This window comes from Diadema antillarum, unplaced genomic scaffold (assembly GCF_040938485.1).
Source record: "Diadema antillarum isolate AM-2024a unplaced genomic scaffold, OU_Dant_1.0 seq00000798_RagTag, whole genome shotgun sequence".
In the NCBI taxonomy this organism is placed as follows: domain Eukaryota; kingdom Metazoa; phylum Echinodermata; class Echinoidea; order Diadematoida; family Diadematidae; genus Diadema; species Diadema antillarum.
In genome coordinates, this window is record NW_027271682.1 from 3,416,609 (window position 1) to 3,434,564 (window position 17,956).

A 17,956-nucleotide genomic window follows, 5' to 3' on the forward strand; every position below is an offset into this window, starting at 1 on the left:
AACAAAACAAAAACAAACAAAGAAACCCCCCCCCCCCAAAAAAAAGGAACAACGACAACAAAACACACACACAACTAAAAAAACAAACAAAGACAAAAACGGTATTTTGTTACTTCAATGATGCATGTGGCCGGAGCCACAACGTGGATTTCTGTAAAAGTCGTAGTTGCTTTGATTTTACAAGTGCTCATTATACCTAAATTATACCTATCATGACGCCCAAAGTCTCGTAGAGTATTTTTGTTCATTTCAGTTAAAAATAGTAAAGATTCGAAGATTCGCTTATATTGGAAGACTTATGAAATTATGACATCACCACCTCTACCAAATTTACCACATTGTTGCAACTTATATGACTGATATTTAACATCACTGGAAACATTATAATTGCATTTAATCTCCTCCATCAAATTGCATGTATCTATAGGTGCAGCAACAAGAGTAGGTCCTATCCAGTTTGGCTGCGAAAGTCCCACGCTTTCTTACATAACTTATTGAGATTAAAATTGTCTGACGAGAAAGTAAGAATTTGTCGTGAAAGCTTCATTGCTTTGCATACTCGGGTGACCTGCTTTGCATACTCGGGTGACCACACGAGGGGGCAAAAAACAAACTTTTGAATGATAATGAGAGCTATGCACCGTGAACTAACACCTCATCCCATAGGTCTGTTAAGTTCCCGCGCGCTGAAAAATTGTTTGCTACTACTATACATTGGGAGAATGTTGCAGACGGTGTTGGATATTGCATGGTACAAAGATCAAACATGGCATTGTTCACGCAGTTGCGCTACAAGGTAGATCAGAGTTCATTTTCCCCAAAAGGAAGAACTCCGAATGTCAGGCCGGTGAACAAACAGTGATTTATTATACTTGCTTCAATTAACTAAACCCGTTCAATCCCTTCTGGTTGAGCGCTTTGATACGTAGAAAGCGAAAACGCCAAGTTTTTGAAGGTGGGAAACAATATTCTTAGAAAAAAAAAGGAACTGCTGTGAAGAATTCTATACAGTCAACTTCAAAGTGACAACGCAAATGCAATAAAATGCAAAGTTAAACACAAAACCAGAAGTGGACATTTTGGATGATAAGCAGCCTACTTCAGTACGGCAGAACGCAGCACCGGACCCATTTAATTGTTATGTTTCCGCGTTGATAGCATGTTCACCGGCTGGAGGACAACATGGACGCTGAAGCACACACGTTGTAGATCACTTCCTTTTGTCGGTGTCATGGGAGAGGAATGACCAATGTTGAATTACACGCTGCATTGAACCCCATAAGACAATATTTACATCACGTAACCGGTGTTTCATGATCTTGCGGACGCAGCTGAAGTAAGTGTGATGTGAATGTGCGTTTCATAATGAAGAGTACTGTAGCTTACTTTTTTGTTACAGAGGGTGGTTCTGATTGCATTCAATTGCGATGGATATTTTGACATTCAGCTTCCACTGACAGGGTGATACCAAAATGTCTGTTTTCTTCCTTTTCACATCGTTGCGTTGCTTCTTTGATTATTTGTCTGCTTATTTTGTGGAATGAGGTTCATGCCAGTAGTATTTTTTTAAGTTTCCTTTCAGTTCTGATGCCACAAATCTCAGTGATTACACATCAGCAAAAATAACTGATAAACCTAGTCACAATTGCTTACATGTACTTTGTTGAGCAAACTCGTTTTAAGGGAATAGGTCCCGGGTAATAAGCGAATATCAGGAACCAGTTTCGATTACTTATCCAGAATTGATCCAAGATCGTCCTACCTGTCCAGTCTCATCTAGCCATGGCAACGTCATCGACCGACCAGGTAGCTCGCATCATGATCTGGAGCCCACCGCGCTCGGTCTCGACCGCGTTCGCGAGATCGATGTCGGCTCGAGGGGACACGGAGGTGTTCTGGGAGCCCTACCTGGCCTGCTACTACTACGGACCAGAGAGGAAAGTGAATTGGGCTGAAAGTGCGCCTGGTATGTATCACTGAATATAGGCTCTATATCAGAACTTTTAAAAACTGAATAACGTTCAACAACTTTGATTTGAGAGAAGAGAAACTCCGTCATTTAAGAAAACAAAGAACGGGGTAGTATAGTTTCCTAAAAGCATCAAGTTTTATATAATACATATATATATATATAATACATATATATATATATATATATATATATATATATATGTGTGTGTGTGTGTGTGTATGCCTATATTTATATATATATATAATTATATATACGTGTGTGTATATATATATATATATGCCTATATATATATATATATATATACATGTATATAATTCATATATGTATAGATATGTATACATATTACTTTGAACATATAGTTCATTAAAGCTGTTGACGCCTAGGTACGATACATCTTTATTTGTATTCAGCAATATTGTACATTATATTGGTTTTGTTGGTTTGAAATCTCTTGACTAGTATATAATGTTATCCGTCTATATGTCAACTAATACATGTCAAAACGTGTGTTCATTTGATGTTAACATGCATTTAGTACACTTTTGATAATCTCTGTCATGAATTTGTTTCTTGTCATTAATATTTTTGTGCTCCTGTGATACAGCAGTTAAGATACGACACATTCACACAAAAAAGGAGAGAGAGGGAAAGAAAACATGTTTGCCTTTTGTCTTATTCTGTCCAATCTGTCACAGAGATGTTGAACGATAACTACACATACAGCTACGTCGACAAATTACTCGACGCTGACTACCCCGACTCCAAAGTGCTCTTCGTCAAAGGGATGATCGAAGGAATTCGCGGCGACTTCGACATCGTCAACCCAAAATACAAACACTCTTTTCTCGTGCGCCGACCCGAGAAGACCTACAAATCTCTCGATCACATGTCTAAGGTGGTCCCTGGAAAACCGCATGACTTGATCACCGCTTTCAAGAACATCTACCACGACCTCGAAGACTTCTACAACCACGTCCAGACGAAACTCAGCCAACCCTCACCTCCAATTATCGACGCGGATGATCTCGTCGCCCACCCAGAGACCATCCTGCCGAAGTACTGCGAGGCAATGGGGATCGAGTTCACACCCAAGATGCTCGAGTGGGACAGCGTAGACGCCCGTGAACTCAGGTGGCACTTTGCCGACGTAGGGGACATATTCCACGAGGCAACCCGAAACACTATCGTGTTGTCAAACGCCATGCATGGTCGAGGGTTTGGTGAGGCACCGAAGTTAGCTCATTACACAGACTCAACGCTTTCTTCTTTAGTTGAGGAATATACAGAACACGCGATGCCAGTTTACGAGAGATTTTATGAACTCCGCATAAAGCCTTAAATTGCTTCAACATTAATTTTCAACTCATAAATATCATAAATTGTCGATATTATGCACATAATCATTCCGTGTAAATGCAGGAACACACTTGCTTTATTATATTTAGATATACATCGAAGGATAACTTCCAGCAAGAAATGAGAACATGAATGGGGGGGGGGGGGGTATTTGTTTGTTTGTTTGTTCCTGAAAGAGTCATTTCCATCAAAGTGAATTCTATGTATAGCGATTCAATTCACGACTTCTTTCAATTCGGAATCTTCTGTGGAAATTCAGTATGCACATATGAGCTGTTGCAAAGCTTTATAAATGTCATGGATACAAATCATTCAGTCACCTTGAAACGCTGGACACGATAGGCGGGAAAATACATTGCTTTACTTGCTGACATCACCAATAATGGTGTGGATAACAATGAATATGATAACATCAATGGTTAAAAAGTGATCATAATGGTTGGGACACTAAAATAGTAAAAATGATAGCAATGAAGATGGTAATAATATTTCTCATTATTATTGCAATCATTATGAAGAATTGAGAACTTACCGAAAATGTTGAATAAGGAATGATATGTAAGAGACAAGTCAGATATAAGGGTATTCTTGCGCTCAGGTAATGTATTATGCGTTGTACAATTAAAACAAACACTGCAGGTATGTACTTTATATTTCTTGACAGATGAGCTTCTAGACCTTATTCCTAACTTAAAGATTCAGTGTGGCGTGTATACATGTGTGTTTGTGTACATTATGTATTCATGTATATATACATAATTATGATGTCATGGAGGTGGTTAGAGTCTCTTCCCACCTCCCTGATGATGGTATGAGTGTGTGTGTGTGTGGGGGGGGGGGGGGGGGGTATGAGAGATTTTCCGTTCCTAAATGTTTTGTTCTTTTCTTTTCTATTGTCCTTTCTTTTAATTCCACGGGCATGTCATAATCGTTTATCAAGGAAGTACACATGTACTTACTTATTCAATTCAATTCACTTAAATTCAGTTCAATTCAATAAAGCTTTTACTCCCATCGAACAGAAACATAAACAGATTTAATACAAGGTATACATCAATAAATCATAGGCTATATTGTAACCAATCTATATACGCAATGCATATCATATAATGTTTATACAATAGGCATATATAATATATATATATATATATATATATATATATATACATATATATATATGTATATATATATATAGTGTGTGTATATATATGTATATATACGTGTATAATATATATATATGAACGAAGGAATATGAACATTGCATACTTTGCAGTTGTAACAAAAAGTAAATCATGATATGGATGGAAAAGAGTGATCTACTGAAAAGTGGAGTTTGTAAAGCGGAGATCACTCGAAAGACAAAATTCCCCAATCTTATGTTATATACCTAAATGTATATATTCATGGAGCATTTTAAGATAAGTGTGATATGTTACAAGTTATCCAAAAACAAACAAACAACCGTAAAACCTATCATACATAATACTTATTTTGAAGTATTTTAAAGTGTCTTTAGAGGACATACAAAAATGAAATAAATGATGCGGCACAGACACTATTTCTTGAGCAATGTCAACAAAAATAATGTAGCGACAATAAAAAACAAACAAAACAAACACAGACAGTTGATAACTCAGAAAAGAGGTAGGAAGGAAGAAAGAAAGAAGGACCATAAAGACTTTACAACACGATAGAGGTCAAAGAGAAGGGAGCTAGGATGGACAGAAGAACAAGAAAGAAGAACAAGAAAGAAGAACAAGAGAGGTCTGATGGGATCAAGCCACTTAATCTCCAGGACAGGTGAAAGTTATCATACATTATTATTCTTATCACGGAATCGGCCTCAAAATATGGCACATCACAAGTTTGACGTTCCTTGTGTAGTTAATCAATTAAACGAGTGCGAAACGGAAAGTGAAAGGGCGATTCCCCTCGATTTGTTATAGACTCAACAGAAACCTGTCATTAATGGCGGATTTTGACAGAGCAACCCTTTTCCTGCTGTCAAAGAAATTTAACGTTAAGAGGCTCAGTCGTGTCCTAACGACAAGTTCACATGCTGAGATACTTGACGTATACTCCTTTTTGCTGAGGAGACAGATACCTGTATATATATATATATATATATATATATATATATATATATATACATATATTGCAAAGTCATTGTTGATGGCCGCATGATATACTGTTGGATTATATCGGCAATTCAATTCAATTCATTTCAATTCATTTCATTTATTTTCACTCTTCTTTTCCCAACGAAACATAACACAGAATAAATCAGGAATTATATTATAAACGTATACATTCGACTTTGCAAGGATAAATGATACAGATAAAGATATATGCATGCATACTGGCAAAAATACAGTTATGCTTCAGTTGAGAAAAAAAAAGAATTCCACTAAAAAAAAGAGGTCCACTAAAAAGCAAGCTTGTATATGTTGTGAACCACTCAAAGAAAAATGTTATGAAATACTTATTTGCAAATATTTAGCACAAATACAATGTAAGACAAGACGGAACAAAACAGGAGAAACACAATTATATGTCATGACTTGAGAGAATGGATCGAAAGACTTGAAGGAAAAAAGAGAATGCCTACCGCTGAACAAGGAAAACTGAAGAGGGAATTGAAGAGGTGCTTCAGACAGCTGGTGGTTGCACACAGCTGTGCAAGGATTATGATGACTATTTCATTAGGTGATAATGAATTCAGTCCACGTTTTTATCACCTTCAATTAATATTCCAATAAAAGTTTACATTTATGATCTTACATTTCGCTGAGCGACGTTGTGACAGCCCTTTCACTTGTTCTCTTCTCATTTCTTCCCTTATTCTCTCTGGTATATGTTTTATTTTTTATGTCACTTCATGTTGATAGGTCACTAATTACGTTTTTAACCCTATGCATGTCACTTTGTCATCTTTGACTCACTGGCTCAGGAAGGTTAAAGGGACTGTACAGTACTGGTTTAGGTGGGGATTCACGATTTGAACAATCCTAAGTGAGATAATGAGAAACCTCTTATGAAATATGAAAGAGCATGTAATTTCAAGAAGGATTCAACATTTATTTGATGAAAATTGGTTTTCAAATGGCTGACATATCCAAAAAAGTGATAATCATAAAAGGCGACCGGCCAGTTTACGGCATGCCCATTAGGATCTCTTTGTTTCACCTTCTTTTTTTTTTTGATATCTCGGCCATTTCAAAACCGATTTTCATCAAATAAACTTTTGATACCCCTTAGATTTGCATGCTCTTTGACATCTCATAGAGTGGTTTCTGAATATCTCGCAAAACTTAAAAAGCTCAATCCTCACCTCGACCAGAACTGTACACACCCTTTAACAGACCTGTAACCTTTTCCCTTCTAGATTCTGATGGTCCTGTAGACATTATACCCGATCCATCATTGTAGGCAATTAACTTGAAGACAATGGCTTACCTTGATTATATTAAAGTTTCTTATCTTGAGCCCTCACAATCATGATTAACCAGCTTTCTTAACGATACACTCTTGGTTTCATATTTCGTGTCTGGTTTGTTTGTTTAGCTTCTTGCAAGTTTCTTGTATCTACGTGCTGCAATCACCGTGTTCATTAGGCACCGACAAGAAACCGATAAACCATACACCCACGCAAGTACAGACGTGAACACATCAACACAAATTGAAATTGGTGCCAAACTTTTGATCTCAATACAAGATATTTACCTCAGGAATTTCCAGCTGTTAACTCTTTCAAATATCTCGTAATGAGAGCAAATTTCCAATACAGATGAGCTTCTACTATAATATCAAGTTACACATAGTATCATTAAGTTTAAAGAGTGCAATTATATACGTAATGTAATGGACGAAAGGGCAGAGAGAGAGAGAGGGAGGGGGAGTTTCTGCTCCAGTCTGGGAAATGAGAAAAAAAAAATGTTTTGAGAATCAAATATCCCTTTAAGAATCAAATATCACTGCCTGAAAGGCATTGGAGCCTATAAAGTTGCATATGAGTTCTATGCTAGTCATATTATCTGTATCAAATTAGTGCGTCCGTCAACGTCAAGGCTCCATGTGTATCTAGTCGATTGTTACAGAATAATAATTTAGATCCTTGACCTCAAGACTTTGAACCCCTTTTGTATGTTTATGGTTTGCATCGCAATGGCTTTCCAGAGCAAACGCTTTGTAATGTCCAAAAGCAGCAAGAAAGAGATAGAGAGTGAAAGAGACACGTGGAAAGGAAGGCGGAAGATTTTCATACGCGTTTGCAACTGTTTGTCGTGAATGAATGCCTCTGTAAGAGAACGTCGGTAATGTCCTCAAACACTGTTGAGCAAGTCCACCGCACCACGAATATTGACACATATTGGTGAATTTACTTACAGGTAAGTTTTTCAAGATTACCATCATAATACAAAGTGTGTGTAGTAGTGGGGCATCTTTATACATAACAAACGTGAGCTGTTTAGACTTGACCTCAACTGGAACTCTCGTTTTGTTATCCCGAGTCTCGTATGAAATCTGGTAAAGAGTGCTCATACGTCAAGCATGGCACACTATACACGAGTATGATTGTGATACACAACAGTTCTTGATTAGGGCAGTAGATCATAAGGCGAGTTGAACAAATCGGTCTTTTCTGCCGTCTTATGACAGCCTGGCCCTCGATCGCTATAGACTGTCACACTGATGTCATTGTACATATCTTTTCACAGACAAAGGTGTCCGTATTAATACAACAACATGATCGACGTTGGTCTGAGGGTGAAATGTGAAATTCATATTACAACCTTCAGCCTCTCATCAGAACTAATGAAGATGACGAAATGCTTTAAATCTTTATTAGCTGCGAGGACCAAGAGGCCTAGTTATGTAAATGGAGAAGGAGAAAAGGTATATAAGGGGAAAAAAAGTAAATGGCAGGTTGCTCTGTTATTATGGCGGGTCGTTGTTTATTTGGTTTGTTTTTTCTTTTACTTTTTACCCCTCAGTATATCATTCTGACCGAGGAGGAGAGAACCTGGTTTTACAATCGGACGTCGCCATGACGACCGCGACCGAGAAACAGGCACGCATCATGATCTGGAGCACTCCGCGCTCGATCTCGACTGCATTCGCGAGATCGATGTCGGCTCGCGGCGACACCGAGGTCTTCTGGGAGCCCTATCTAGCCTGCTACTCGTTCGGTCCGGAGAGGAAGAAGCACTGGGGAGACAAGATGCCTGGTACGTGGTCGCCATAATCAAGGTTCTGGTATCGGTCAAAGAGCTGCCATGTCAATAAGAATGCATGAGTTGGGGCTCAAGGAACCAGAACAAAAGAAGAAGGCATGCATAGATTATACACAGGTGAACTCGTACGCAAGCGGTATTGTAATGGAATTACACTGCTACATTTCTGAAATATGTGAACCTCCTTTGTCATCATCCTTGTTCAGTGTAGGCCTAATTTGATTAAGATTTTTCAAAGTGTTGTTTCTCTGCTCAAGAACCATAATAAATTCCACATATGGAGTTGTCGATTTATGTACTACATGATGTGAAATTATGAAAATCGTCTGGAATGTCCCTTTAAAACCATGATGTACTGGAGTAATGACAATGTCGTGGCGCTCTGCCAGAGCTTCCTACATTGTCACAAAGGCCTGGTTATACGACTATACAATCTTACATAGAGACAAAGTTAACAATCAATAAATGTGCAGATGTGATATTGATGGTTATTTTCTGATATCTTCAGCTAATTCTTCGACGTGTTCTGTGTAGAGACCACTGTTTGTAATCATCAAAGCGAATCAATAATTATTGTGAGTATGCTGTGACGTAACCAAAAAAAAAAATCATTGCTTTCTACTTTTGGCATCTCTCTCTGTTTTTTCTTTTATTCAGAATGGAAAATGCGAGAATTTTAAATCTTGGCTAAATTTTAACCATGATTACGGTAACATAGGTAAAACCGTAAAAAGCTGAATTGTAAAGACTTGTCTTTTCTTCTACACTTTTATACTGTCTCTAACTTTCTCCAGAAATGATGAACGCGAAGTACACTTACAGCTACATCGACAAACTGCTCAATGCCGACTATCCGAACTCGACGGTCCTCTTCGTCAAAGGAATGGTAGAAGGCATTCGTGGAAAATTCGACGTCGTTGACTCGACGTACAGGCACTCGTTCTTGGTACGAAGACCAGATAAGATGTTTCGTTCTTTGGAGCGTCTTTCTCGAGAGGTACCCGGCAAAACGCAGGAATTTATAAACGACTTCAAGGATATCTACCACGACCTGGAAGCCTTCTACAATCACGTGCAGATAAAATTCGGCCAGACCTCACCTCCCATTATCGACGCGGATGATCTCGTCTCCTACCCAGAGACCATCTTACCGAAGTACTGTGAAGTGATGGGGATTGAGTTTACACCCAAAATGCTCCAGTGGGACAGCGTAGATCCGAGCCAACTCAACTGGCATTGTACAGACGTAGGGAAATTTCTCACCCGGAGACAAAAAATACTGTAGTGCTAATGAACGCCATGCAGGGACTAGGATTCGGAAAGGCGCCGGACCTGGTAACCATAGAGCATTATAAACCATCCCCCATTGTCATGGAGTTCGCCGAGCACGCCATGCCAGTTTATCAACGATTCTATGAACGCCGTATACGACCGTAGAACTGTATAAGCTTATGAATTAACATGTTCATAATTGCAGTTAGACTAAAATCAGAGAGGTTATATAATACATGTATAGGGCGTTTTCTGGAGTAGTCGAAAATACGCTAATCATTTTTTTTTTTGGCATTACATACCTATTATGACAGAGTAAATGTTTTCTTCATTTCCTTTTTGTTTTATTTTCAAGCAACATACTGTTGCAAACGTCATAATTATAGTATATTTCATTTAATATAGCATCATTAAACGTGAAAATACGATCGTATCAATCATCAATTACAGGACATGGTACAGTAGTAAAGTAAACATGTGATAGAATGAGTTCTACGTGTTGCACGTGAGTTCTGGAGTTGTGACTGCTTGTCAGGGGAACGTTTGTAACGGAAGTGTGAGTGACACTCGAATGCATGAGGAAAGTCGTCTATAAACCCCAAACAAAATAACTTCAAAACAACTTAACACAACACTTTAATTAATTTTAACTTAATACGAAGAAATACCTGACTATTGATATATACCGCTGAGTTTTAATTTTCCTACCCTTCTTTTCGGATTTAATAGGATACTTTGAACTGTCAACAATCTTGATCTCTCTCTCTGTTTTTATCTTGCTTCTTCATCATATTCGACAACTATTGTTTCAGCCTATGATGAACTGGAGATACACATAATGATGTATCCAGATTACAAGAAAATAGTTTGTGCTGCTGCTCTCTTACAAAAATAGGTTAAACTCTGCACCTTTATGAGTGCAACTTTGCACCATTCAGACCAGTGAACATCTTGACAAGTCCCACATCGCAACTTTACACCTTCAAAGGTTCTTACTGGTCTGAAAGGTGCAAAGTTGCACAGTACTGATAAAGGTGCAACGCTGAACCTGTTTTTCTTAGAGTTGTCTTTGTATGCCAATAGCCTCCAATATCAGTAGTCTTGCGCATTGTATTGTTCATGGTACCAACAACCATAACTGCAAAGTGACGAGGATTTCATACAATAATCTGTACCAAAGAAAATCGTGAGACATCCGACACTTTTAATGACATAATTACAGGGGTATTTATTAATACTTGTATTTTTCTACGTGTACATACATATTGTGTACCATAAAGCAAGTTGGCATGATTCAAAACGAATTAATCAGGCGAACAAAATGGTGGAAGCTGCTTGCACACAAAGATATAATCAAAATTACATTTTTTTTTTTTGAGAAAGAAATATAGCATCTGTAGCCCTTTCCCCCTAAAATCATCGTTAAAGCATCATCAACTTCTGACAAAAAAACAACAACAACAAACAAACTAGAAAGTCGTGTGATTTTTTTTTTAAATTTCGCATGCTTTCGCGGAAAATGATATAGGTTGCATCCAACACATACTCACGTAGCAGAGGCAATTACAGTAAGTCATCACATCTCAACACTCCAACCAGTGCCAACGTATATTCTATACACAGCTCAAGATATCAAAATTACGTTAGTCGAAAATTTGGCATAAAATACATGTAGGTTTTCAGTTTTGTGCATGTATTATACCATACGTGTGTGTGTATTCCAATTGTGTAATTCGTGTGTTGTGCATATGATGAAATAATATGAAATGGTTGTGAGTACGTGAGCTGGAATAACATTTGCCGAATACATTATGGACTTCGAACTGCAAGACAGGCCTCGCTGTTGTTCTTCATACACTTGTGATTTCCTCTGCTTTGTTATCGGTAGGTTTTGTTATACTGTCGTAAATCGTGAACTTTGCACAAAAATAAGCCATCTATAGATGACCTGGAATTGTATCTTATATTGTTTGCAGATACATCAAGCAATCAAGAGATTCATAAGATATGTGTGGTTAATTATTAAATCGGTACAGTACACCTGGTGGTTGGAAGACCTATTCAAAACAAGTTCTTACAAATAGGTATGATTGTCTCTATTATATTCCTGGCCACCACCCTATCAACAGTGGCTACTGAGCAGACGAACTCACAGGTGAGTTTGTGCATTTCTTGACCTTTGACACTGACGTGCCTCGCCATTATTTTTGAAAATTTCCTGGTTGGTTTCTGCGCTTGTGAAAAGCGACCCATGTGACCGCCAAGCTCTGTTTTGTCACAAAGCTGGTGCTTGTAATTTTCTTTGACATTTTCCCTGTTGTACATTTACTAACATGATAACAAAGGCGCCATATTCTGGACCATCTCTCAAAGAATCAAGATACTTTTCTAATTCATCGCATTCTTTAAGGTCCTGCCACACCTTTCCGGGTAAGCTACGCGGGTTTGCTACGAGTAGGGACTTTCCAGCACGAGATTTTTTATTTTCTGCGGGTGGACATGGATGTTGGCGAGTTCCGTTGCATCTCACCTGCTAGACAGATCCGTTTGCAGTTACGAGCGACATACTGGGACTGCGAAGTACCTGCGTTACATCTGCGAAGTACCATCGTATGAGTTGCCAGCGAGGTGCTGCCGCTAAGGGCCTCCTACTGGTGCTCTACGTGTACCTCTGCGGCCAAACCCCCGCGACTCACCCGGAACAAGTTTTGAGCATGTTCAAGGCCTTGTCACACTGTGTCTGGGAAAGCATTGCGGGTTAATTTGCTGGGGGAAACAAATTGCTACCCGGACCTCCCAGCAGTTGGCTCGCACCTGACAGTATATTATACCTAGCGCGTATCTCGCCCGTAGTTGCCCGGAGGTGCGCACGAAAGTCCGATTTACCCGCAGCCAAGTTTTGAGCATGACCAAACCTTTTTCCGGGTGAGTCGCGGGGATCGCCCGCAGAGGTCCACGCAAAACACGAGTAGGAGGCCCGCAGCTGCCGCAAGTCACAGGCAGTTGACCCGCTTGAAGTACCAATAAGTTGCCCGTGGATTTATTCTTTTGCGCCGGAAGCGCGTGTCATCTGCATGACATTCTGTGGGACATCTGCCATATCAAATTCCTTGAGAGGAATTCCGTCACAGAGTTGTCAGCCCTCACTTGCCACCCATGCGCCTACACGCAGGTCAAACGGAATGGACGTATTAAGTAGAACGTAAGTAGCACGGGTCAGCAGGTAAGACGCATGCAAACTCGCCCAAATCCTTGTCCGTCTGCAAATATTGTCCTGCGTGCAGGAAAATCCCCACATGCATCAAGCCCGCGTATCTTGTCCGGAAAATTTTTGACAGGTTCAAAATTTCTTCCCGATTTGAAAAATTGCCCGCTCCAACCCCGTCCTCCAAACGCTGCTGCTACGATGTTTCCGATCCCAGTACTCTTTTGCTCTCTCCCGATCTGCTACATCAGGATAGATCGGGGTTCAGATCGTGATAGTGGAACGGGGGCTTTGGACTTTCCATTGAATTGAAGCACTGTTTTTATGGGGCACGCGAACGATTTGCGAAAGATGAGAATGTCTCAAGTCCAACATTCGTATCCCTTTATGTCATCAGAGTAATGAAAGAGAAGCGAAGTCTTATATAAAGATGTACAATTATGAAATTAAATGCAGGGTTCGACAATGGCGATGGTCCGATGGGGCCACGAAAAATTGTTGTTGGACCATCAAAATTTATCTTTTGGTTGCCCGATCGAGCAACTTAGTTTCAAAATGGATTACAATGTTTCTTTAATTTCAGACCACCAAAATTAAGATTTACAAATTTAAGCGACCCATACGGCACACCAGAAAGATATGTGTCGAGCCCTATTAATGTATTGTAATTCTAATATGTGGCACACACGTCGGTTTTTAACATCATACAGTTGAACTTGGCATATAAAAGTCTGTACTATGGGAGTGACAAAGCAAAAACATCTTCAATCTGCTCCTTTTTTTTTATAGGATCTGAATTCCATTATAATATTCGTCCGCCATGGCATCGTCAACTGACGACAAAGCTCGCATCATGATCTGGAGCACGCCACGCTCGGTCGCGACCGCGTTCGCGAGATCGATGTCGGCTCGAGGAGACACGGAAGTCTTCTGGGAGCCCTACCTGGCTTGCTACTACTGCGGACCGGAGAGGAAAGTAAATTGGGTAGAGAGTGTGCCTGGTATGCATCACAATATACCCTATATTAGAACCTTTGAAATTGAATAAAGCTCATCATCTTTGATTTGGACTTATTAGTGTTGAATAAGAGAAATTGGCCTGACTAAACTCCGTCATGAAAGAAAACAAAGTACGGGGAAGTATAATTGTTTAGCACGATGCCAAGGAACCGCAGAATGCAATGCTTTACAGGGTCCCAGAAAGTCATGCTTTCTCATTCACAATACTTTCCCATGAGAAGCTTTACGTTTTTGTTCTTTGAAAAAAACCCAACCTATTTTTTATATAGTTCATTGAAGCTGTTGCTGATTGCAAGAATATACATTTTTAATTGAATTCAGATAATGTGAACATTATACTAGTCCCAAACGGATTGATCTTGGCCAGTGGATGAATGTTATCCGTCGATGTCAAGTAATTCTTGTTAGAACTTGTTAAAAGTGTTCACTTGATGTCAACATGCTATTTTGAGTGCATAGTAGGGTCTCTTCACACCACCTCCCTGTTCCTACACTTACCTGGCCAGCTACTCCTTTGGTCCGAACCAAAAGATATACTGATGGGGAGATATTTATCATTCCCGGTAATTACCAGCACTTAAGCCCATTATTGTACTTGTCGCACACATTACATGGAAGCACATAGGAGTTACAGGACACTTGTAATTCACTGATATTAGGGTTTTTTTTTCTATTCGCACGTGATTGAAAAATCATGATAGAAATAGATAATGTTAGTTCTGTGTGACCAATCTGTCAGTTATAAGCGTAGGAAGCAATAAACGCAGACCCTGAAAGTAGCTACATCTAGCTGTAAACACGTCATTCCTCATTGCAAAAGAATGATATCAAAATCAAAATTATATTATGAAATGATATTAAGATTAAAAATCAAAATTCGTACACCACAAACGATGGTTTATACAACGCCTCCTCAAGCGCCGTTGAAATAGGTATCATAGGTTTATTAGCAGGCCTCTATAAGAAAGATGGATCATCTGTTAAAACTCTCATTATAATCAATCTATGAGCCACCTGTGAAGCCCTCTGTGATAAGTCCACCTTCCATCGTTCACCAGAATAAGATCTACGGCTTTAAAAGTACAAGTAAACAACCAGTTTAACTTATTTCTTTCATTCCAATTTCTAATTTTCCAAACGAACATCGAAGGAAAATGCAGCGCTTTAAAAAAACAACACCAATACTAATAAAAAAGAGGTAAGGCCTAATTGAATTTCATTGATAATTTTGTACCTCTTAAACAAAAAGGGCAAAATTAAGATAAGATATATTTGCACTATTTAGAAAGGGCCATCGAAATCTAGACCATTTTTGTTTTGTCTGTGTGCTTGTTTTTATGTGCACATACAAGCCTCTTCATGTTTCTGGCATTGTATGGGATTAAAAGGATAGTCTTTAGCTAACGACGGGCATAGGGTCACTAAGTGTCTAGCCTTTTGTCAAGGCCCTCTCGCTGTATGGTGAAGAGAGTCCAGCTGAGTGGGGTTGCGCTGTCGCGCGCGGCTGGGCTCGCTTCGCTCGCCCATTACAGCGAGAGGGCCTTGACAGAAGGCTACTAAGTGTCCAGCATGAGCAAAATAATGTCCTGCCTACGAGGACTGCACTCCGTTTTGTATCACCGTAAATAAATATCTTTTTCAAACACATTTCGTTTCTATCGGGTGGCGGTATATCAGACAAATCTGAATTTGAATTTTCTGTATTTGTACATTTTCCGGTAGACCCACGTTATACAGGCATGCTGAATGACAAGTATACGTACAGCTACATCGACAAGATTCTGAATGCTGATTACCCAAACTCTAAGGTACTCTTCGTCAAGGGGATGGTGGAAGGTATTCGTGGTAATTTCGACGTCGTCGACGCCAAGTATAAACATTCCTTCCTAGTTCGCCATCCGGAGAAGATGTTTCGTTCCTCCGAACGGATGTTAACATCAATTCCCGGTGCGCCGGCAGATTTCATACACAACCTCAAGACCATCTATCACGACCTTGAAGACTTCTACAATCACGTCCAAACAAAATTCGGCCAATGGGGATCGAGTTCACGCCCAAAATGCTCGAGTGGGACAGCGTAGACCCGAGCCAGCTAAACTGGCATTGTACAGACGTGGGGCCTATCTCCATTGAGGAGCTGAAGAATACAATGGTCTTATCCAACGCCATGCAAAGCAAGAGTTTCGGGAAAGCCCCCGATCCCACGAAATCATCTAAGCCGTCGCAAATTGTTGCAGGATATGCCGAGTACGCTATGCCCGTCTATCAGAGATTTTATGATCTCCGCATTAAACCATGATATCGTATAGCTACTGATTTGTAACACTTAAATGCTGATGATTGTTCTGAAAAAGAAAACTTTACTGTTTTTAATCCATGTTTATAACATATATGTATAAAATGCGACACGATATGACGGAAGTTGAAGTTGATTACGAATTGGAAAAAGGAAATGGAAATTGAGAAAATAATGAAAACATTTAAAGAGTTGTGTGAAACAGCTATTGTTGTTGTTGTTGTTGTTGTTTTATTTCCGTACTAAAAATCAACACATTTCATACATAAAGGTCAGTAAAGAAGAAAAAAATACATACGGAGGGTAGCCAATTTTCAGTAGTGACAATATACTAATGACAGTCACTTCTGGTCTTCCATGGGGCCCTGTACACAAAGATTTCATACAATCAGGGACTGATGATGATAGAATAAAATATACACAAACACAAATAGAACGGTACATACATTACTACATTGTTACTACATATATACCATATTATCACACATTGTTCAAAGGTTTGAAGCACAAAAAAAGTTCAAATAGAAACGATTTCGGTTTTAACTAAATTGAACTTAAAAACGGGTAAAGAGGAAATTTGACGCAAATCATTGGGTAAGTTGTTATACGCTGATGCACCTCTGTATGAAAAAGATCTCTTACAATAATTAGTTTTTGGCCGAGGTAACTGTAAATCGTTTTGATTACGGAGAGAGTATGGTGATGTCTTGTACTTAAAAATATCTTTCATATATTCGGGGGCCATGTTATTCATAATCTTATACATAAATGAAAGCAGATGAATTTTTTTGTCTATTGATTACTGTTTTCCACCCTAAGCTATAATGAACATCACTGGTAGTAATATGGGAATAAGGGTTTACTTTCAAAATTAATCTCCCGGCTCTATTTTGCATCTTCTGAAGTTGGGAAAGAGAGTTACCGTTGGCGGATTGCCACACTACATCACCATAATCAAAATGAGGTAACACAATAGAATTATATATCAGTTTCAATTCAGTCTTATTAACAAACTGTCTCAGACGACCCATATAACTAATCATTTTACTTAACTTGTTGCATAGTTGTTCAATGTGAACATCCCATAATAACTTGTTATCTACAAAAATTCCCAGGTATTTAAAACTTTTCACCTGAAGTAATTGTTTACCCCTAAGTTTGACATGCAAATACTCTTGCTTTTTTAACATATTATTTGTACCAAGTAACATACAAACAGTTTTATCAAAATTGATTTTTAAATTGTTATCAGCCATCCATGATTCCATACATACAAACTCTTTTTGCAAAACATTTTCTACAAATTTCGGGTTTTTATGTGAGTAATAAATAACCGTGTCATCGGCATATAAATGGGCCCTGCAGTCAGAAAAAACCGAATTGATATCATTGATAAATATACTAAACAACAATGGTCCTAACAAGGATCCTTGTGGCACTCCGCTAGTTAATAATCTTTCATCCGAAAGAGTATTATTGATTGACGTTCTTATTCTTCGGTTCGAGAGATAACTCTCGAACCACTCAAGTTCTATGCCATTAACCCCCATGTTTTCCAGTTTAGATAGAAGGATCATGTGATCAACCATATCAAAAGCTAT

At 38.9% G+C, this 17,956-nt stretch overlaps 1 protein-coding gene and 2 pseudogenes across 2 annotated transcripts; all 3 read left to right on the forward strand.

Moving 5' to 3' along the window:
- Nucleotides 1–986: 986 nt before the first annotated feature.
- Nucleotides 987–3,386, forward strand: LOC139739431 (uncharacterized). 2 transcript variants are annotated; one of them, XM_071650045.1, is made up of 3 exons: nt 987–1,336; nt 1,741–1,966; nt 2,668–3,386. In XM_071650045.1, the coding sequence occupies exons 2-3, from the start codon at nt 1,783–1,785 to the stop codon at nt 3,309–3,311; spliced, it is 828 nt and encodes a 275-aa protein (XP_071506146.1). In that variant the 5' UTR covers nt 987–1,336; nt 1,741–1,782; the 3' UTR covers nt 3,312–3,386. The 2 variants fall into 2 exon arrangements, with proteins under 2 accessions (XP_071506146.1, XP_071506145.1); XM_071650044.1 differs by having other exon boundaries at nt 1,771–1,966.
- Nucleotides 3,387–8,375: 4,989 nt separating this feature from the next.
- On the forward strand, nt 8,376–9,999 carry LOC139739432 (uncharacterized; annotated as a pseudogene).
- Nucleotides 10,000–13,859: 3,860 nt separating this feature from the next.
- Nucleotides 13,860–16,358, forward strand: LOC139739434 (uncharacterized; annotated as a pseudogene).
- Nucleotides 16,359–17,956: the final 1,598 nt, after the last annotated feature.